The sequence below is a fragment of the Chelonia mydas genome, chromosome 7, assembly GCF_015237465.2.
Source record: "Chelonia mydas isolate rCheMyd1 chromosome 7, rCheMyd1.pri.v2, whole genome shotgun sequence".
Classification (NCBI taxonomy): Eukaryota; Metazoa; Chordata; order Testudines; family Cheloniidae; genus Chelonia; species Chelonia mydas.
In genome coordinates this window covers 24,908,212-24,932,368 of record NC_057853.1, presented here as the reverse complement: position 1 = coordinate 24,932,368, position 24,157 = coordinate 24,908,212, and the positions used below count along the sequence as shown (strand labels likewise).

Below are 24,157 nucleotides of genomic sequence, written 5' to 3'. Positions count from 1 at the left end.
GATTGAAAAATTAGTATTTCAAGAACAATGAAATTTTTGTAACATGAATGAATGGAAAATACTATATTTTACTTACAAGGTTTGCAGGCAAGGTTTTCTGGCTGTAGCAACAATTCACATGCTACAAACACACACACAAAAGAAATATTAATAATAAAAGATTAGGTTCTCCAATGGCTATACTCCATAAAGAGAAAGAGGGGGGAAAAAGAAGGCAGAAAAATGGGAGCTATTTCATCATTTTTGTTTATCCAGCGCCTCCCCAAACACTACAGAATGAACAGATTTTGCCATATTTAGTAAGCTCAGCATACTTGTCATTGCTCAAATCATTCTCCACCTCTACACACAAAAAACAGCCTACTCAGTTTGTTTGAAATAACGTTACTTACTGAAATAAACAATATGTGAGTAAGGGTGAACAGAAGCTAACATATAACAAACACATTTACGTGACTATATTTAAAATGTTACCTTAGTCAGCGTCACCAGAGTGGACTCGAAATACCCAATCAATTCGCAAAAATTACTTACTCTAAACTATTTTTAGAACATTTTAGGGAGAAGAAAATCCTGAAGAGTGGAGGTTCTTAGCAGGGGGGAAAAAAGATTGATTGCCAAGATTTAAAAAAATTGTGTACCTAAAGTCATATAGGCACCTAAGGCTTGTCCTCATAGGGAAAATGGACCCCCATAGCTATTCCAGAATAGCTATTCTGGAATAACTACCAATGTGGACAGTCTATTCCAGAATAAAAACGACTTGATTCTGGAATAATAAATAATTGTAGATTTAGGAATCTATCTTTAGGAATCCATTTTAAAATCTTGAACTTGAGACAATCTTGACCTTGGAAGTTTCTTCACTGCGGGTTTTCAAAAGGAGGCTAGATAGCCACCTGTCTTGGATGGTTTAGACACAACAAATCCTGTATCTTGGCAGGGGGTTATACTAGATGACCCTTGTGGTCCCTTCTAACCCTATGATTCTAAGGACTGTGTAAGCTTTCCCATACTGTCCTGCCATTGACACTATTCATTAAGAAGGAAGATGCAGTCTCCATACGAACATAATTGCCAGGCTAGATCAGACCTGAGTCTATCTAATCCAGTATTCTGACTCCAAAGTGGCCAACACCAAATGGTTCAGGGGAAAATTCAAGAAACCCTACAGTAGGCAGATGTGGGGCAATCTGCTATCCGTGGTGGCCACCCCTAGGCCTCTGCTACACAGAGGCTATTACTTCTGCCAATTTCTCTGTAGTGGTCAGGGGTGCTAGAATAATTTTTATAGTGGGGGTGTTGAGAGCCATTGAACCAAGTTGTAAATCCTGTATATAATGGAAACCACTTCAAGCCAGGAGGTGCTGCAGCACCCCTCGCACCCTTAGTTCTAGCACCTATGGTAGTGGTTTTATAATTTGAAGTTTTGTCCACTACAGACCAATCTGTGGTCTGTAAACTAATTTCATTGAGGACTCTGCCTGGATGTGAACCTCATCCCCAAGATCACAGCAGGTGCTTCCTCTCCTCAGCCACCTATCCCCTTAAACTCTGCCTCTTCTGTTTCCCTGACTGAGGCCAGATTTACAAAAGAAAATTAGGTCAGTATAACTACGTCGCTCAGGGGTGTGAAAAATCCACAGCCCTGAGAATGTAGAAAAACCAACCTAACCCCTGCTGTAGAAAGTACTAGGCCAATGGGAGAATTCTTCTGTCAACCTGGCTACCGCCTCTTGGGGAGGTGGAGAACCTACACTAACGGGAGAAGCATGCGCTGCCGCTGCAGCATTTTAAGTGTAGACAAACCCTAAGGAAAAAAAAAGGGGGGGGGGAGGTAAGGAGGGCAAAGATAATATGTATGATACTTACGTCGAGTTCTGAAGAAAAATGGGTGGTAATTACTTTCATTTTTAATTGAAGGAAAAGGAACAATCTTTACAAAATAATCAGTTTCAAATTTCAGATTCAAAAAAGGCTGAGATTCCATTCCCTAAAAACATAAATATAAATAAAGAGATTTTGATATACTCTTCAGTCATCCGCCATGGCCATTTAGGAGTATATTGTTTTAAAACAAGCCCACAATTCTCCTGGACATGAACAAAAGTTAAGTGCTTTAGGAATCCTATGGCTCATCCCTCTCTTGCCACTGTGCACTACCATGCAGGGAGCCCCATAGAGATGGATTCTGCACTGCTAAAGGAGTGCACATCTGCTGCACAGTTCCTCAGAATAACGCCCCCTTATTGCAGTGAAGTTGTTAGTTCCACCAACAAGGGAGCCTCAGTAGATGGGGAGTGAGGACTAGATTTGCCCCTAAATTAAAAATATCATAAATAAAAATGCTTAATTTTTTGCAAGCAAATTGCTGGCTAGTAAGCATTACATTTAAAAGAAAAGTTTAATAAAACACAAATGTCTCTTTCAAGCTCACATGCAAAATCAAACCAATAATGAATTTTTCCCAAAAGCATATCACTTACAGTTCTTTTAAAACCAGAGTTGAGCTGCTTTGGGTCTTTTAAAACCATTTGCTGACACTGTCTTCCCTCTGATTTTAACTCCTCAAGTATTACTCGAAATCCTTTCAGGAATTCAATCCCTGCAGACATTTAATTAAAATCCAGACAAATATTTCAAAAATACATTTCACTGTGTGTGATGCAGTTTCGAAGTACTACACTTGTTAAAAAATAATGCCTAACCACCTTTGTATCCCACCTGTAACAGATGTTTGTGTACCTGTCAGCTGGGTGTCAATAATAATTCTTCCTTTCTCTCAATATTTTTCTGACTTGTCTATCTAGAATTTAATTTCCTCTGCACTGAGACCGCCAGTCTATATCTGTACAGTGCTCAGCTCAAATGGGGCCTCACCTCAATTGGTCCTTTGGGTTTTACCATACTACAAATAAATAAAATAATCATCATCAGCAGGTTTGGTAATACACTGTATTTGTTCAATTTTCCCATTATAAACAGTAAACAATTTTGTAACATTTGTTCACAAAGAATGGAAACACTGCATCCATACTGTGTTTCTGTCATTTATAAGACCACTGGACTACAGTGGCTGGATGCAGTAGTTATGATTTTTTTTTTAGTTCTAATATTGCAGAACAGCAGAAGAATTAGCTGAAGTAGAATTACTCCTTATTTAGACCAGTGAATAACTATAGTTACGTAGAAGTAAGACTGACACTACACCCATTTTGCTCAAGAGACAGTAGACTCTCAGAAAAATGTTGTGATATTGCTTGCTAATGTTCTCACCATGGTATTGCACCAGGACATTACACTGAGTCATGATGACGCAAATGTCACAATGCCAGAGAGTTGTGCTTCGATTATGTTGTGGATCAGATGTCAAAGTTGCCTCCCAGTTCTTCAAGCCGCACTACCATCACCACTGAGCTATGTAATTACAAGTGTTCTACATATGTCAGAATATAATGTTTACCAGAGACACCACTGCAGTCAACATAAGATAAAGATGACATAAACCAAAATGGATTAATGCCACTTAACATTATATGTTTATCTAGATGTGTGTGTTCCCATGAGCCTCTTCTATTTCTCCAGTTTTAAAAAATGTTTTATAATCTTGTAGAAGAGAAAGAGCCATGACCTGCCCAATGTGTTCTTAATATTAAGTGGAACAAAAGCACTGTTTGTGCTAACATGCAGACCATGAAAGAGAAAAGTGTCTGGTCTCCCTATCACCTGAGACCCTTCAACTGCAGTTCTGTACTGATACTTTCAAAAGGATTAAACTCTGATCATTACAGGAGAGAATACCAAGTTTTGAATCCCCTGGAGATTTGATTTATCCAATCGGCAGCTGCAGATTACCAAATTCACTAACACTATGCTACTGAAAGCATTAGGTATCATTTCCACATTCTCTCTTAATACCCAATAACAAATTTATTCACTATTTTCTGTTACAAATTTAGCTGTTATCAGATGTGATTATGCACACATTATTTACAAATGGACCAAATGTGACAGAGAAGCTCCAGGTAATTCTTCTTCTCTTTCTAGAACGTTTTCAGGGGACTGAAGCATTATAATTATTCAGTGTGGTACTGGCTTCAGGGGTTCGGGGGTCATGAACAGGGGAAAGGAAGGACACGAGGTAAAAAGTTTGGGGGACCACTCCTTTAGATACAAAACATAGCATTAAAAACCATTCTACACCTTTTAAACAATTATAGTTTAAAAAATATGAAGGTTGTTTATACACAAAGAAAAATTTGAAATTAAGACAGAAAATGGTTTCTTCACTTATTATCCTTCTGCTCTTCCATCAGAGTCTCAACTTCGAATTTCTTTGCATTTATAGTTTATACTGCCTCATATTGTCACTACTAGAAAAAGTTTATTTCTCACAATTTAAAACATTTAGAGCTGAAGCTGCTTATCTACTTGAGGACTAGACCCTAAATGCAGATTGGAGTAATAACATAAATAAGTATTTATAGATTTTATACAGAAAAAAATGAACTACAAATCCTTTTGCTGTAATTTAGTTCTGTAGTGTGAATAGGTATTTGGTATTTTGTTTAGTCCATATATTGAATTGCTGCAGTGCTAATATGAATATATATGGGTTTGTCTTGAAATGCCACAGTGGCACAGCTTCACTCCTGCAGGGCTTCAGTGTAGACACCACCTACGGCAATGTGAGGGGTTCTCCCATTACCATAGGTAATCCACCATCCTGAAAGGTGGTAGCTAGATGGACAGAAAAATTCTTCTGTTGACCTAGCGCTGTCTACACTGGTCAGCTTAACTATACCACTCAGAAGTGTGGATTTTTCACACCTGCGAGTGACATAGTTAAGCTGACTTGAGTTTCCAGTGTAGACCAGTTCTGTCAAAATGTTAGGACAGTATTTACTCCACGTTTGCAATGCTGCAGTTCAAACATTGATGAAGTGAGCTGTAGCTCACGAAAGCTTATGCTCAAAAAAATTTGTTAGTCTCTAAGGTGCCACTAGTACTCCTTTTCTTATTGATAGCTCAGCCACTTAACACTCTTTTCTTCTAAAATAAATGCACTCCTCATTATGGATAAAGATTTTGCAAACTGAGTACAAAGCATTCAGAACACTTAAACTTCGATTCTTGAACATGTGCAATTTAAAAAGAACCAATCTTTTGGAAAGTTGAATATTTGTTTTCCCTTTATGTAAAGCAGTGGTCCCCAAACTTTTACCTCATGACCCTCCTTTCCCCTGTTCATGACCCCCGAACCCCTGGAGCCAGGGCTGGGAGAGGGGACTTGTCTTGTCCTCTCATATTAATTAAGTTCTTATCAAAGTAACTTAGTTATACACAGAAGCATATATTTTATTGGAATCTAATAATAAATAATATTAGAATATTTAAAAAAAATAAAACTGTAGCCTTTTTGTTTGCTGAATACAGATTCCAATAAAATATACTCTTCTGTGTATAACTAAGTTATTTTGATCAGGCCTTAATTAGCATGAGAGGAAAAGACAAGTTATTTTAAAGTAATATGATCACTGAGAGACTGTTACAAAAGAGATGACGATTTAAACTGTTTTGTTGTCTATTACTTACCAAGTAGATTTGCTGTCCAAAGTATTGTCACTGCAACTTGTTCAGAACATGCATACTGGCTGACTGTTATATTTTGCACATCTCCAATCATGTGTTTTCCCACTGAATTCAAATAAGGAGTGCAATCTAAAAATATCGAGAAACAAATCACTTAAATAAAACATACTGTGACAAAGTTCCTCCTCTACCTTGGTGGGTCTTGCACTTATTGGCGGATTTGCTCGCCTTGCAGCTTCACGGCAGCCCTCAGTTTGGCTGTTTTCATGAACCCACAGTCCAGGTCAACTACTCCTGTGTCTGACCAGCAACTGAGAGGTTTGGGGGGAACCCGGACCCGCCCTCTACTCCGGGTTCCAGCCCAGGGCCCTGTGGAATACAGCTGTCTAGAGTGCCTCCTGGAACATCTGTGCGACAGCTACAACTCCCTGGGCCACTTCCCCATGGCCTCCTCCCAACACCTTCTTTATTCTCACCATAGGACCTTCCTCCTGGTGTCTGATAATGCTTGTACTCCTCAGTCCTCCAACAGTATGCGTTCTCACTCTCAGCTCCTAGCCTCTTGCTCCCCGCTCCTCACACGCGCACCACAAACTGAAGTGAGGTCCTTTTTAAACCCAGGTGCCCTGATTAACCTGCCTTAATTGATTCTAGCAGCTTCTTGATTGGCTTCAGGTCTTCTAATCAGCCTGTCTTAATCGTCTCCAGAAGGTTCCTGACTGTTCTGGAACCTTCCCTGTTACCTTACCCAGGGAAAAGGGACCCACTTAACCTGGGGCTAATATATCTGCCTTCCATCACTCTCCTGTAGCCATCTGGCCCAATCCTGTCACAGTACAAATTGTCTTGTGCAGGACCAAATAATTCACAAACTGACACAGGACAAAATCTGGAAAGCCTTGTTTATGCTACTAGTGCCAATAATGCTATTCATGTGAGTAAAGTGATCAAGATTTAGTTTATTCCTTAACATTTTTTGAAAAATAATCAAACTTAAAACTAGGTACTTCAAATACCTCAATTATTGTATTATTATATCTACAGCACATTAAGTCTACAATGGGGCTTTAGTGCCAGGATAACTAAAAACAATGTGGGCACTGTAATCCCTGTTTGGGTGAATGTACTCCTAAAGCATTCCAGGAGATCAAACTTTAATCTGTTAATTTTCATAAAGCATTCTGGTTTCATTTTCTTTACTGTTTTTATGTGCAATTATTAATATCAATCCCACTACTTCTCAATTATCCAGCTATCAGGCCTACAGATGACTTAGTGGGCTTTGCTCCCATCACCTCAGACGAAGAGAGACAGAGACAGAAAACAGCTTAATTTCACAAAATGAGATTTTATAACACTGGTAGTTAACCACAAAATAAATCACACCTGAGTAATTCCTTAACACACCAAATATTTTGGTCATCTGGTAATAATACCACATGTACTACAGGTGAACCGGATGGCTCCAGAGGGCAGGACACCTACAATGGAGGCTGCAGTTTCCAAAGGGAAGCAAAATTCTTTACTCCCCAGTACAGCAAAAACACAAGAAAAGGTTTTTGGTTTTTTAAATCTTTTTCAAATCTTCTTCCTTGTCCTCTCTACATATTCTCCTAAAATATCAAAAGCACACAGACTGCGAATCATGGATTCTAGACGCCATTAACTACAACTACTTTCACTAGCTGTGAATATGTCCTTGGACCTAGTCCATGTTGTCCAAACAGCTCAGCAAGTTGTACCACAGTAATATCAGTACAAAAGACAATCTTCTAAAGATCCCAACAGCCACTGTTCTCGCTAGCTACCAAGGCCTCAGTCCAGATTCATAACACTGTCTGCTAACTTACCACAGTGCAGCTCATCTTCTGAAATAAAGATACAGATTGACTCCAGTCCATAAAGCAGACTTGGCCATTGCAGCATTCACTCACCAAATCCATCTCCTCTCACCTCTGTTGTGAGGACCTTTATTATGCAATCTATTCAACAACCACACATCTCCAATACCCCATCTATCTGCCACTGGGGCCCACAGAGAACTCTAATGTTGATAAATCTCATTATTTTATTGAGAGTTTCACAATATTTGATGTTATTAAAGCCTCAGCTCCTGGAATCGTATTATGATGTGAGATCTCAGTTTTCATTTAAAAAAGAAAGTTACTAGTCTTCATAGTTGCTGAGAAAGCCTGAGAATGTGAACCATAAAGGCTCAAAAATCAGAAGTCAAATAAAACGATTCCAAAGTTTATTTTTTAACCTCTCATGATTTTTAGGCCAATCTCATTGTGTGTGTGTAATCATGATTTTTGAATGCTTGGATTTGGTAATACTGGCACTGTGTGTGGGTGGCAAAGTACTATAATTCTCTACTTGTGAAATCAACTAAATTTACAAAAAAAAATGTTGGATTGATGTTCTAAGTGTATAGTGCCCAATTTTAATAATCAGTTATTCAAAATTTGATTCTAGGTACTCGACTATACTATGCTTGCAAATGAAGTTGACTGATATGATCAAGCCAATGCAGAAAATAAGAATTTAAATCAAATACACTCCCTTGAAAACTACAAATGAAAAATTATTAATTGCACAAACTGAATCTCTGAAGTGGGCTTTTTACCACGAATGACAAGGGTGAACTGTTTGGCTCCTTTAGGTAGTTGTTGCATAATTAAGAACAATATATTCTGTACTGTATTAAATTTTATGAAAATTGAGCAATTAGTCCCCAGTTATTGTAAGTGGAATTTGTTGCTAAAAGTCAACCAAATGACAGCATGAATTTCCTCTTAGGAGAATAGAAATCTCTCTTTCAATGGAAAGTTTGGAGGAACAGCTTCTTGCAAGTTCTGGATCCAATTAACAGCCTTACCTAAGATTTTGGATCCTAGTTACTAAAATGCTATGCTGAAATAACAATTTGCCAAAATGCAATATAGCACAAAATGTCTTAGGGTTGAATGCGAGTTTCTGATTTAAAATGTTTAAAAAGAACACAGCAGTGAACAATTTGCAGGCTTTACAGGGAGGCATTTCTTCAGTTAAATCCAAGTTAAATACGAAACTGGATAAACATTTATTTTCTCACTTTGAACAAATTATTTAACCCCTACTATGTAGTGTCTTACCTCATGGGCAGGCTATGCAACAAAATAAATGCCTTTTAAATCAGAGCTAGGTAGCCAAATTATTCTCTCTCTTGGCTCTTCTTTATCAGTATATGTTTCTGTATTAAGTAAAATCTTAAGCCTTGGTATGGGGACCTCCTTGCAGTACTGCCAAACTTAAATAACCCCCTTAGTCAGGGAGTTTGGAGCAGCATTTTAAATTAACATTTGTCATTGGTTAACCTCAGATCCTGATGCAAGAATTAATGGTAAAAAACATGACAGTTATTAGGATGTTTACATCCAGGCTGCACTGTGTGAACCTACAAGTGGGTATCACTGCTCTGATTGCTATTTCCTGCTTTTCTTTATTCAGGTAAGAAATTATTAGCCTCTTCTAGTGACCATTTATTCCATGTAGGATCTGATATGCATAAATTATGCTGGCTTTCTTTAAATACTAATGTGAGGTTAGACATAGAATAGGAATTCACAATAAAGGATTTAGATTTCAGAAATTATCATATAAACAGAGGGCTCATATGTAATTGTGACCAAGGATAAACGAAGACATATCAGAATGAAACAAAAGGATTTCCTTCAGTGTTTCCAGTAAGTGTACTAGGTTTTAATACATAAGGACTTGACTCCAACTCCAGCAACCAGTCAGTGATGTAGTTGTAAAGGTGCACACTCCAAATGTAGACAAGGAAAGTTGTTATTTGCACTGATGCTGTTTATTTTAGCTCCACTGCTGCAAAATCGGGGCTTTCCTAGTCTACGCATTAAGTTTACACTGGTGCAGCTATACTGGTGGTGGGCCACTGACTGCCAAAACAGGGTAAAATCCCAATGCAGATATGGCCCTGATATACCCAACAGATACCTGAGTATGTGTTAGCATATCCTGAGCCAAGAGATCCAAGTCAGATTATAGTTCATGAGAGAACAAACTAAAACTCAGATATTTAACATTATTCATTGGAATGAAACCTATTTCTAGTATATTCCCTTTACATGAGGACAAATTAAATTTATCTTCTACTTAAAGGAACTCAACTCCGTTTACACTCAAAATTTAGATTTCAGAAAAACAAGCTTTTACAAACTTAAAAACAAACACATTTTTTCTCATGAATTTAGAAGCTGGGAATGGGTGACAGGGGATGGATCACTTGATGATTACCTGTTCTGTTCATTCCCTCTGGGGCACCTGGCTTTTGCCACTGTCGGGAGACAGGATACTGGGTTAGATGGTCCTTTGGTCTGACCCAGTATGGCCGTTCTTATGTTCTTAAGTCAATGAAACACACAAACGGTACAAACTATACTAGATTTTAAAACTTTTTCAGTATTAAATAAATCTACATTCTTATTACTAGTATATGTAAGGAAAAACTACTAAAACCATATAAATCTTACAGACAATTTACTTTTAAAATCACCACTAGTTAATTTTAGAGTGTAAATATGTCTTCCTTTTTAAAGAGACCAAAGAAAAATTAAGCAATGTAAAACTTGGGATAATGGAATCCTGCTTTACATGGCATAAATTTTGGTAAGCATGGATGAAGTGACTGCCTATTTTTGGCAGCTGCTGCCTCCTGTATGGAGGTTTACTTTTGAATGACAGAGACATTGGATGGGCTCAGAATGGATAACAGACAGTAGAAATGTGTTTTTATTATTATTATTATTTAGTAAAAATACCTCACCAAAAGCATTTTTCAATCATCTTTGTTTACACAAACCTACGGTTCACAAACCTACAAAAATTGTGAGAATTATTTTTTTTAAAAGTCATGTTGCTATAAAAGACTGAGATTTGGGCTTTTAAAGCATTTTTCAATCATCTTTGTTTACATAAACCTACAGTTCACAGGTTTCAGAGTAACAGCCGTGTTAGTCTGTATTCGCAAAAAGAAAAGGAGTACTTGTGGCACCTTAGAGACTAACCAATTTATTTGAGCATAAACTTTCATGAGCTACTTATGCTCAAATAAATTGGTTAGTCTCTAAGGTGCCACAAGTACTCCTTTTCTTTCTACAGTTCACAAACTCACAAGAACTGTGAGAATTATTTTTTTAAAAAGTCATGTTGCTATAAAAGAGTAAGAGTTGGGCTTTTTGTTTTTGAGAAAAGTTGAGATTTTTATCTGTTGTAGGTGATTAACTTACTGTCATATTTAAAGGTGACATTAAGCATTCCACTGTTTTTGCTGATCGGTGGCAGCACCTACAGAGAAACAACAGAAAAATATAGTGAAAAAAAATGACTGCTTTGAGTTTACACAAACATTTTAATTTTAGGTGTTTCAATTTGGCATCACACACAAAAAGAAAAGTCTCCCATGGAAATCCATGGTGAGTTACATTGTCTTCAACTGTCAGGCAGGCAATGTGAACACAACCAATGCAAGAACAGATTGCAGCATTCCTGAAATTCTATATTCTCTCCTACCAGTAGCTTTCAAATACATAAAGGCATCAAAACACAAAGAAACAAATTTCAGCACCAAGGAAAAATCTACAGTTTTAAGGAGGACAACCTGATCAGTATATCTGAATAATAATAAAAAAAATTGTTTTGGAAGGTACTGGTGTCCCCAAATCCATTATTCTGAACTGACTGGATCTGTACAGAAATACTCCATTAGCCAAGGGATTGGAAAATCAAAAAGTGACTCAAACTTATCTTTAGAGAGGAAATAAAGTGTGACTGAAAGCAGCATCTAATAAGGCTCAAAACCACTAAGCTACAAGCTGTCAAACAAATGTACAGGGGCAAGAAAATGCCAGTCTCTTCTGAGGCTGAGGCCGAGCCCAATTCCTCAGACCTAATGACAAGAAAGCCTGAACAACTAAAAAGAAAAAAAATGTCATTCCTAAATATAAAGGGAAATACAGAAGAACACCAGGGCAGTTGCACAGAAGAGTGATTATGGCACCTTAGTTATGTTTTCTTAGTGAAAGCAACTTCCAGGACAGAAATCAAAACCAGGAGGAAATGCCAAGAGAATTAATTGTGGAGCTGGAAGAATCCACAAAAGAGAAATTCCCCATTGTGCTAATCAACTGATGGTGAGTAAGTGCATGAAGGACGAGATGGATTCTGTCCATTTGCTTGACCATCAGGCATATATGGCCAAGTTTTCAGCATGTTCGGAATTTGCCTGCAGATAAATCAGACTGCCTTTTTAAAATGTTTAATTCTATTCATTGCTTATGAAAGGTGCTGAAGTCATACCTAGAGAGATCAAAGCGTAACCAAAGAACAGGTGTAACCGGATACCAAGAGGCCCTGGGAGTAGCTCACTCCACATGGCCCTAGGGCTGGGAGGAGTTCTGTGCCCCTGACGATTACTGGGGGGGGGGGGGCGTGCTCATTTGCCCCTCCTTGTTCACAACCCTGTGTCCACTGAAGGTAGGACAAGGAGCGAGCAGATTAATCTGCAGCAAGGAAGATTTAGGTTAGATATTAGGAAAAAACGTCTAGCTATAAGGATAGTTAAGCACTGGAAAAGGTTACCCAGTGAGGATGTGGAATCTCTGTCATTGGGAGGTTTCTAACAACAGGTTAGATAAACACTTGGGATGGTCTAGGTATACTTGGTCCTGCCTCAGCACAAGGGGATGGACCAGATGACCTCTCAAGGTCTCTTCCAATCCTACATTTCATACTTGTAAGTGCTTTACAGATTTAAGAGTGATTTATTGTTTTCATTATCTGTTTATATTACAGTAACATCTTATTTGCTTATATTACAGTAACAGCTAGAGGCCCCAATCAATATTGAGGGTCCACCAGGCTATGCTCTGTACGAACACATATTAAGAGGCAGTCTTTGCCAAGAAGAGCATACACTCTTATTCAACAAGAAAAACAGCACAGAAATATAATTTAAATTCTCTGTTCTTTATTGGTTGGTTGACTAAAATCAACAAACAGTTAGCAAGATTGCCAACTGGAGCAACTCCAGTTGGAACAGGTTTTGTATCCTAAAACTTTTCTACTAGAGGAACAAGTTTTAAATATCCAGTAAAGTACATTAGATACCAATTTTTAAAATGCAAAAATCTACAGTATCTCAATGTTTCAGAGTGTTATATTTTGACAGAAATCATGTTTACTTTTATGCTTGAGACACCTATAATTGTTCATTAAAATGTTTTAAGACTTAATAATTGCCTTTAGGCTATGTTACCAGTTAGCCATCTGTATTCCTAACACAGGAACTATTCCTTCAGCAAATTGCTGCTTTAATTATCGAGTTAACAATTGTACAGATTTGCCTTCAAGTTCACTGCCTTTTTGCCTAGTATGTTGCACTTTGACTTTAGATGTGGCAGCTAAAAAGCAGCTTTTACTTTTAAATATTAATGTTTTTTCCCACAAGTAGTACAAATGACTATTACATTTGTCTCTGGATATTTTAGAGTTGTACTACATTTTATGGGATAAATGAGATCTACCTAAATTCAAATATACATTTAAAGTATCCCTACAAAACAACTGAGTAAAGGATCAAAGTTATGAGGCCTGATCCTATTATTGCTAAAGACAACAAGAGTTTTGCCACTGATTTCCATGTGTTATCATATATGTCACAGTAGGTATTTAATGCAAGATTACAAAATTGAGTTGCAATATAATACATCAACATTGTTACATTATATGATTATCTCTGTGCAGGTGTAAATGACTGCAAAAGGTGCAAAGCAGTGGAGAAGCAGGCTCTATGGTATCTATAGGAAGTCTATATGGACATACACACCTATGTATACATATGTATTTATAAATTATATCTACAATATATCATATATTCATGATCATACACCTGCAGTAGTATGTTATCAGTGTCTTTAAGCACTTGGCTTGCATGCAAAATTAAAGCAGCACTGTCAAACAGCACTAAAATTTGACTTATTTTAATATGGTATAATCTGGTTCAGGGATAGGGAAAGATCTTACAGATTCTGAACAAACATTTAAGAAACTCACCTTTGTATTGCAAAGAAGCTAGTGGAACAAGTTGGTTTACAGTTATCTAAATAGGTGTGGCCTACACAAAAAAGGTGCAGTTAATTGCCTGACACTTTTCTCAGAGCAGTGCTATTATCATTGATGATACTGCGGAATGAACAAGGAAATAACTAAAATGAATTCAGTACAGTTTATTATTTCGTATTTGCCTTTTTCAAAACTTGCCTGGAGGGTTTTTTCAAAGCTCACAGCTCTAATATTGATCTAATAATTGAGGAAAAATAAATCAATGTATTGTTTTCAATTTTATGGTAAAATTTACCCACTCTCTCCTATTGGGTTACACAACAAATTAACTCAGTCCTGTAACTCAATTATTACAATCAGGTGTCTTGTTTGTTACAGGTGGCTTTAGATTATGTGGGAATTTATTCCTGAAACACCTGTTGCTTTCATTCGTTCTTCCCAGAAATTACCTCATTTTTTGACATTGTAGAAGGATTATCTAGTAACAGTAGATGCACTGCTAACAATGCCTAAAGCAACAGGAGATGGCTAAGACCTGTAAGCATCATGTTTGAAATATCTAGACTCCTTGGACACACATCATCAAATCACACCATGCATGATTCTTCATCAGCTGACCAACTCTAACCATGCAATTGGCTGTGTGGCTTGTGGATGAGACCGTTAAAAGTAAAGTCCTATCTTCTCAGGGTCGTATTTAAGACCCTATTGTACATCTGGGGAAAAAAGCAAGATTTTGCCCCTGCCCTCAGTTTTCTGGGCTAAAATGTCTCTTTTCCATCACTGCTGGGCATTGTGTTGTGAGCCAATTGGTTGCCTCAATCGAACTCTGAGATATAGAACAATTCACTTGAATGTTTTCAACCAGGCAGCATTAATGAACTGCTAAAAAAAAAAAAAAAAAATCCATATTTTAGGTTCTTATTTCTCTAGAGTGATCAGTCCCTTACAACCTGTAATTTATAGCTAATAATCTGAGCTAACAGAATTGAGGATACGATACACTATTTAAAAGGCTTTTAAAATCCCTATTTGAAATCTTACTAACTCTCACTTATTCATATACTTGGCCTATTGATTTATATTCTCACTTACAGTTGTAATAAAACTCATTAGGCAGGTGGTAAACTGAGAATACATTATGCTCAACATATTCATTTTGCTATTAATGTGGCTTCCCACCTCCTCCTTTTACCTATTTCATCCACATTTTGCATTTGTCATAATCCTCCCTTGTGAACTCTTTGGGTCAAGGTTTGTCTTTATTGTGTTTATATGACCCTTAGTACAATGTAGGGTTGTAAATACCATTTTAAAAGTTAAAAGTTTAAATGATTAAAAATATTTTGTTTAAATGGTTAACTGATTAAAGGGCCAGCCAGCCGTTGCAGCTGTGGCCGATTCCGCCAGCCGTTGCAGCTGAGGCTGGCCACACACAGGGCCATTGGGGCCAGCCGGCCAGCCCAGGGGTTAATGGTTAAAGCAGGTAAACCAATAAGACTAATGCTTACTAGTTAACTGGTTTAAATTTTGCATCCCTACTACAAGGAAGCCCTGATCCCTGAATGGTCACTTTGGTTGATGATCAATCATCATATTGAACCAGAAGAAAGAATCAGGAAACACTCACCCTTTGTATGCATTCACCTTAACTGCAGCTCCCAAGTTAAATGCAACAGCTCTGCTGTGTTTAACAAGAATGAGCAGCACAAAAAACACAGTTATCTTGAGGTTATCATCGGAGTTTTATACAACACTTCAAAATTTACCAGCAACATCAAATGAAATCCAGGAAACAAACCAAAAAAGATGCAGGGAAAAACAAAGCCACAATTGGCACAATTCCAATTCCAATTGACAACTCACAGGAATGAACAGAATATTTCCTCGCTGTGTACCACACAAAGCAACTTTCTTAAATATCTTACCATTTTGAACAAACTAATGGCTCTAAAAATAAATAGTTCTTTAAAATATACATACTAACAGCTCTTATATTCAGAACAGCTCTGCAACTCTCACTTAACAGATCAAATTGAACAGATGAGATGTAAAATTCTCCATTTGAAAGAGAAACACCACCTTTCTAGTCAACCTCTAATCTTAAAAAAAAAAATCCCCTTGGTTTTCCCAAGCAGACCAGCACCGTCATCCACCAAATGAAGAAAATCATGAAAGAATATACATTAAAGGATCAAAATTTATATTACAGACCTGAATTTCATATACAACCACTGGTATTGCAGGCACATTTTTGTAATGTAAGCAATAAACATTCCAGAGTTAGTGACAGATACTAAAACAAACTGGGGGGAAAAACTCAAAGTTGTGAGAAAAGAAATTTTCATATTCAACAAATGCTACCCCATGGCTCCACACAATACTATATAGGTATGAGAGCTACTTAAACACTTAAGCTTCAGAAGGTATAAATATGATACAGTTTTTAAAACCAGACAAGCAGGAAATAGTGATTTGATACTTAAAGGAAAACGGCAGTGTAATATAAAAGAAACTCTAATCACTACCACCAATAAAGATGAGGCACTGTCAAAAACTGAGATGTCCAAACAAGTTGATAAATTAAAGAGCAATAAGTCTTCAGAACAAGATGACATCTATCCCAAAGTTCTAAAGGAATTTAAGAATGAAGCAACAGAGCTGCTAACAAAACTATCCAATCTCACATTAAAATCACTTCCTATATCAGAGGATTGGAAAGTAGTAAAATTGTAGCTATCTTTGAAAAAAGTATCTGGGTGGTGCTAGGAATTACAGACATCATGCCTTCTTTCAAATACCAGTAAAACTGGCTGAAATAACAGTTACAATTAGAATAATAAAACATTTAGTTGACCATGACATGAAAAGGACAAACCAGCACAACTTTTCTATTCTCGTATTAATTCTTAATGCGTGTCAACAAGATAGTGACTAAAGGAGAACTTGGTTGTTATGCTCTATATGAACGCTCCAAAAGTCTTTCAAAACTTTTTCATAAGAAGCTATTAAGGAAACTAAGTATTCATAGGGTGAGAGGTAAAGTACTGTCAGGGATGAGAAACATGCTAAATCGAAACAGAAAACGAAGAGCAGGTATAAATGGTCAGGTTTCAACATGACAAAAGATCAATAGAGGGGCAACCCAAGGGTATGTACGAAGACCGGTATTGTTAATTCAGTTACAAAGAATCTGGAAAAGGGAGGGTGTGACCCGAGAAGTGGCAACATTTCCAGATGACATAAAATTATCTAGGTTAGTGAAGACTGAGGAACGTCTGAGGGACCTAGAAAAGCTAGGTGAGCCTGCAGCACAAAGTTGACAACTGCAAAGTAAAGCATAATGAAATACTCATACACATTGTTGGGTTCTAACTTAACTGTAAGCACTCGGGGAAAAGGCCCGTGGACTGCTGTGAACTGCTCCGTGGAAACTTCTGCTCACTCAGTGTGCAGCAGCACTCAAAAAAAGCAAACAATGTGCTGAAAATATAATGCATGTCAATTTTTGCTAAATCTTTGTAAAGAAAGGATGACCAGAACTAAACACATATTACAAATAGATGGCACAACCTCACCTGGTGGTCACCCTTTTTTTTTTTACAAAGATTTTGCACAAACAGACCACGTCCAGAGATCGGGTACAAAAACATTTAGAGCAATGGAAAGACTTCCATTAAAGTAGAGATTCAAAAGATTGAGACCATTTAGATTAGAAAGGAGATATGACAGAGTTATAAAAAGTAATGGATGGTTTAGAGGAGGTAACCCAGATGCTCCTGTTTATTCTTTCTCATAATACAAGAACAAGAGGATATTCAAGGAAACTCAACGTCAACAAATTTAAACTTAAATAGCATACTTTTTCACACCACATGTACTCAACCTCTGGAACACTGCTACAAAATATCACTAAAAGTTTCAAAAAAGGGATTAGACCGCTATGTGGATAACAAGACTAGCCACATTTACAATAGATAGGATATTAACAAAACAGAAAAAACTGTAAGTCCTCATGATGCAGGGCGCAAGACACTCAGTAGCTGGCAGGAATTAGGAAGAAACTTCCCCCATGGTAGCTCATTGTCTACTAAAGAGTCTTGTCCCTTTTGGTGAAGCATCTGGTACTAGCCAATGTCAGACACAGGTCGCTGAGCTGATCTGGTCCGGTAATTTCAATGTTCCAGAGCAGTAACTCCAGGGGAAATGAAACCAGGAGTCAGCCCAGCATAGATCCACTTCAAAGGACTGGCCTGTTCTACATTTTTGCATTTTATTTTTCCAAAGCTGGTGTTAAACTTTTGAATTCCAGGATTACATTACAATTTTATAAATACTTAAAAAAAAAAGAAAGAAACATGTTCCAGCACTCTAATTTGAAAATGCAAAGGTTAAGATGAGCTTTCCTCCCCTCCCTCCCATTCCCACCAACACTTTATTAGAAATGCCCACAAGCCCTCTAAATGTGAACACCTCTTAGGTTCTGTCTACATTAAGGAAATTCTCACTGGTGTAACTACCTCAATGTAGTTACACAGGTGTGAACTTCTAATGCCGACATGCTGCATCAGCCCAAAGTAGGACATATACCGAGACAGTTTACTTCACCATGTTACCACTTTTTCACTGGTGCAGAACTTCAACATTAGGGGATGGCACTAGTGTGATTACACTAATGTTAAGTTATACCAGTGTGAATTTCCTGAATGTAATAGCACCTTACTGTGCTCAGTCCTACAGAAGAGGCAGCTCTAGATAAGTTCATGGAGGATAGGTCCATCAATGGCTATTAGCCAGGATGGGCAAGGATGGTGTCCCTAGCCTCTGTTTGTCAGGAGTTGGGAATGGGCAACAGGGGATGGATCACCTGATGATTACCTGTTCTATTCATTCCCTCTGAAGCACCTGGCATTGGCCACTGTTGGAAGACAGGATACTGGGCTAGATGGACCTTTGGTCTGACCCAGTAGGGCCTTTTTATGTTTTCTTACCGCTTTGATAGAATCCTCATTTAACAAACATACTTTCTACTAACTATATATGGGGCTGCGTGACTCAGGGGGTTAGTAAAGGCTTAGAGAACTTTTCACTTCTAGATATAGATTTCAATTAGCCTAGGACAGCAGTGACCAAAATCTGTTCAGTGGCTCACGTGCAATGTGCTGTTCTCATACACAGGGCCCTACCAAATTCATGGTCCATTTTGGTCAATTTCATGGTCATAGGATTTTTAAAATAATAAATTTAATGATTTCAGCTATTTAAATCTGAAATTTCCCAGTGTTGTGATTGTAGGAGTCCTGACCCAAAAAGCAGCTGGAGGGGTGCCACAAGGTTATTGTAGGGGGGGTTGCAGTACTGCTATCCTTACTTCTGTGCTGCTGCTGGCGACGGTACTGCCTTCAGAACTGGGCAGCTGGAGAGCGGCGGTTGCTGGCCAAGAGCCCAGCTCTGAAGGCAGAGCATCCGCCAGCAGCAGCGCAGAAATAAGGATGGCATGGTATAGCATTGCCACACTTACTTCTGTGCTGCTGCCTGCAGAGCTGGGATCTCAGTCAGCAGTCGCCACTCTCCAGCCACCCAGCTCTGAAGGCAGCACTGTTGCCAGCAGCAGCGCAGAAGTAAGGATGGCATGGTATGGTATTGCCACTCTTACTTCTGAGCTGCTGCTGGCGGGGTGCTGCCTTCAGAGCTGGGCACCCGGCCAACAGCCACCCCTCTCCAGCCACCCAGTTCTGAAGGCAGTGCAGAAGTAAGGGTGGCAATACCATAAGTCGCCTAAAATAACCTTGCAACTCCATTTTGGGTCAGAACCCCCAATTTGAGAAACGCTGGTCCCATGAACTCTGTATAGTATAGGTAAAAGCACACCAAAGACCAGATTTCATGGTCTGTGACGCTTTTTTTGTGGCTGTGAATTTGGTAGGGCCCTACTCATACAGTTTTAAGTGAACAGGTATCCACAACACAAAAGATGCCATTGAAACAGACACTAACTGGCATCCTTGTTGAAGATTACATAGAGGGCAAGAACCAACTAGGGCAGAGACATGAAAATACTATTTTGCTCCCAAAAGTTGTCCCTGTAGTTTGGAGTTCAAGCATATTTGCAAGATGCAGAGTTTGATGCCTGTAGCAAATGTGAATAATAGGATTTGGGGGTTCCAGAGATATCAATTCAATGCCTTTCATAACATTAAACTCACTTTTAAATGAGAACATGCAGTATATACCGTAACCTGTTCCTAGTCAACGAGAACTTTGACACTGGTTTCAATGGGAATAACTTCAGGGCTTGTATTGAAATCCCATGGTATCTGTGAGTATTATGTTAATTAACACTGTCTATAAAGCACAAGGACATTTGCAGAAGCACGGGCTTTCATGAAATGTTATCTTTGTTGTCACCTGTGTGCTTAGCTAAGGGGCCTGTTAGGTTAGGCTGAGAGCTTATTAACAAGGCTCTAACCTGCTATCTTTGATCCCTACCCCCTTTAGGATTCCTTGATAAGGAGGCGGGGCTAACTCAGGAGAACAGGGGTTTAAAAAGCCAGCTCCTAAGGAAACAGAGGAGCTAGGGAACAGGAACAGCAAATAGGGGAGTTTTGCAAATGAGTGGGAGAGGCAGATATACCTACCAAACATAGTGTAAACTCAGACCAGCAACTGCCTCCCTGCCAAAAAAGCCCCAAACAAAACACACACAACCCTGCAAAAGTAAAAATAATCCAGGCAGAAGTCCAGCAGCAGAGTGGGGGGCTATTCAGTTTATTGAACTGAATACAGCATCTATAATTATTTGCCTCACAGGCAGGTGGCATATGTGTGCATTTGGTGCAAGCAACTCATGGACCACAGAGACTGGGCTCTTGAGACCAGAGTCACTGAAATGGAGGGGCTAAGGGAGACAAAGAGGTACTTAGAGGAGACTTTCAGGGACTTAGAGTGGTCCCCAGTCTGACAGCCCCTGTGTTATCAAGGAGGATGAAAGTCTCAGGGAAAGAGAACATCAAGCTGGAGTACAGGGAAACAATCCCACAGTTGGGACCTTCCTTTCAGATGATATCACGGTACCCTCTTCCACTGAGGATACCCCTGTAGGAGAGGAGACCCTAGTTATTAGGAAGAGTAAGGTAATAGTAATGGGAGATTTAATCATTAGAAATATAGATTGAGAACCACATGGCAAATTGCCTGCCATGTGCAAAGGTTGCAGATCTCTTGAGACATCTTGTGATAAATGAAGGTGTGGGGGGTAGCTCCCTTTTATGGATACCCAGCCAGCCAGTTAGCTATAAAGTTCCTCTTGGTGGCTGTTCTCTGCTTGCTTTACCTGTAAAGGGTTAACAAAGTCCCCCAGGTAAAGGAAAAGGAGTGGGCACCTGACCAAAAGAGCCAATGGGAAGGCTAGAACTTATTAAAATCGGGAAAAAAAACTTCCCCTTTGTGTCTGTTGTGTTCCCCAGGAAAGAGGGGAACAGGGAGAATTATGCTATGAGAGGCTTTAAGCCAGGTATGATCCTAAATCATAATCCTAAATAATCATCAGCTTATATCTAGAACCCACTTGCCTGGTACTGAAGTTAGGCTTCCTGTCCTGTAATTGCCAGAACTGCCTCTGGAGCCTATTTAAAAAAAAAACAGCTTTACATTAGCTACCTTCCAATCATCTGGTACGTCTGGAACTTCGGCTTTTGCTAGATTTAAAAAACCCACTTACAAAATTTAAACATCAAGAATAACCTTCTTGAGGTCCAGCTTAAAGGTTACAAGCAAAACAAAAAGCATCTGGGGTTAGTATAGAGGAGTTCACAAGCCAGGAAATAAACAGAAATAAACCTAATCGCTTCTTTCTAAACATTCTTGATCTACTTACACATTTGGGAGTTCCAAATAAGATTTCAAGGAAGACAAGGCCACTGTGGATAAGCTAAATGAATTCTTTGTATCAACCTTCACTGCACAGAATATTAGGGAGATTCCCACACCTGAGCCATTCTTTATAGGTGACAAATCTGAGGAACTGTCCCAGACTGAGGTTTCAGCAGAGGGTGATTTTGGAACACACTGATAAATTAAACAGTAACACATCAACAGGACCAGATGGTGTTCATTTAAAAGTTCTCAAGGAACTCAAATACGAAACTGCAGAAATACTAACTGTGGTATGTTACCTATTGCTGAAATCAGCCTCTGTACCAGATGATTGGAAGGTAGCTAATGTAAAGCCGTTTTTTTTTAAATAGGCTCCAGAGGCAATTCTAGCAATTACAGGACAGGAAGCCTAACTTCAGTACCAGGCATGTTGGTTGAAACTATAGTAAAGAACAGAATTATCAGACATGTAGATGAACATGGTATGTTGAGGCAGAGTCAACACAGCTTTTGTAAACGGAAATCATGCCTCACCAATCTATAAGAATTCTTTGAAGGTGTCAACAAGCATGATATAGATATCCAGATGATATACTGTATTTGGCCTTTCAGAAAGCCTTTGACAAGGTCCCACACCAAAAGCTCTTAAGCAAACTAAGCAGTCATGGGATAAGAAGGAAGTCCTCTCATTCATCAGGAACTGGTTAAAAGATATGAAACAAAAGGTAAGAATAAATGGTCAGTTTTCATAATGAAAAGAGGTAAATTGTGGGGTCCCCCATGGATCTGTACTGGGACCTGTGCTGTTCAACAAATTCATAAATGATCTGGAAAAGATGGTAAACAGTGAAGTGGCAATATTTGCAGATGATACTAAGGGTATGTCTACACTACGGAATTAGGTCGAATTTATAAAAGTCGGTTTTTTAGAAATCGGTTTTATATATTCGAGTACATATATTTTATATATTCGAGTGTGTGTGTCCCCACACTCGGCGGAGTGCTTCCACAGTACCGAGGCAAGTGTCGACGTCCGGAGTGTTGCACTGTGGGTAGTTATCCCACAGTTCCCGCAGTCTCCGCTGCCCATTGGAATTCTGGGTTGAGATCCCAATGCCTGATGGGGCTAAAACATTGTCGCGGGTGGTTCTGGGTACATATCGTCAGGCCCCCGTTCCTTCCCTCCCTCCGTGAAAGCAAGGGCAGACAATTGTTTCGCGCCTTTTTTCCTGAGTTACCTGTGCAGACGCCATACCACGGCAAGCATGGAGCCCGCTCAGGTAACCGTCACCATATGTCTCCTGGGTGCTGGCAGACGTGGTACTGCATTGCTACACAGTAGCAGCAACCCATTGCCTTCTGGCAGCAGATGGTGCAATACAACTGGTAGCCATCATCGTCATGTCTGAGGTGCTCCTGGCCACGTTGGCCAGGAGCGCCTGGGCAGACATGGGCGCAGGGACTAAATTTGGAGTGACTTGACCAGGTCATTCTCTTTAGTCCTACAGTCAGTCCTATTGAACCGTCTTATGGTGAGCAGGCAGACGATACGGATTGCTAGCAGTCGTACTGTATCATCTTCTGCCGGACAAGCAAGAGATGAGGATGGATAGCAGTCGTATTGCACCATCTTCTGCCACGCAGGCAAGAGATGACGATGACTAGCAGTCGTACTGCACCATCTTCTGCCGAGCAGCCATGAGATGTGGATGGCATGCAGTCTTTCTGCACCGTCTGCTGCCAGCCAAAGATGTAAAAGACAGATGGAGTGAATCAAAACAAGAAATAGACCAGATTTGTTTTGTACTCAGTTGCTTCCCCCCCTCCTCTGTATAGGGGACTCATCCCTCTAGGTCACACTGCAGTCACTCACAGAGAAGGTGCAGCGAGGTAAATCTAGACATGTATCAATCAGAGGCCAGACTAACCTCCTTGTTCCAATAAGAACAATAACTTAGGTGCACCATTTCTTATTGGAACCCTCCGTGAAGTCCTGCCTGAAATACTCCTTGATGTAAAGCCACCCCCTTTGTTGATTTTAGCTCCCTGAAGCCAACCCTGTAAGCCGTGTCGTCAGCCGCCCCTCCCTCCTTCAGAGCAACGGCAGACAATCATTCCGCGCCTTTTTTCTGTGCGGATGCCATACCAAGGCAAGCATGGAGGCCGCTCAGCTCACTTTGGCAATTAGGAGCACATTAAACACCACACACATTATCCAGCAGTATACGCAGCACCAGAACCTGGCAGAGCGATACCGGGCGAGGAGGCGACGTCAGTGCGGTCACGTGAGTGATCAGGACATGGACACAGATTTCTCTGAAAGCATGGGCCCTGCCAATGCATGCATCATGGTGCTAATGGGGCAGGTTCATGCTGTAGAACGCCGATTCTGGCCTCAGGAAACAAGCACAGACTGGTGGGACCGCATAGTGTTGCAGGTCTGGGACGATTCCCAGTGGCTGCGAAACTTTCGCATGCGTAAGGGCACTTTCATGGAACTTTGTGACTTGCTTTCCCCTGCCCTGAAGCGCATGAATACCAAGATGAGAGCAGCCCTCACAGTTGA

General features: G+C 39.4%; 1 protein-coding gene across 1 annotated transcript in view; it reads right to left on the bottom strand.

Annotated features, from left to right (window-relative positions):
- Positions 1 to 24,157, bottom strand: part of IL17RD (interleukin 17 receptor D) — a 116,166-nt gene that overhangs the window by 25,038 nt on the left and 66,971 nt on the right. Inside the window, exons 4-8 of the mRNA XM_043550616.1 lie at positions 10,884 to 10,941; positions 5,596 to 5,721; positions 2,487 to 2,605; positions 1,873 to 1,993; positions 77 to 121 (exon numbers count right to left, since the gene is read on the bottom strand). Of these exons, the coding sequence (XP_043406551.1) occupies positions 77 to 121; positions 1,873 to 1,993; positions 2,487 to 2,605; positions 5,596 to 5,721; positions 10,884 to 10,941 (469 nt within the window). The remainder of the gene's footprint in view (positions 1 to 76; positions 122 to 1,872; positions 1,994 to 2,486; positions 2,606 to 5,595; positions 5,722 to 10,883; positions 10,942 to 24,157) is intronic.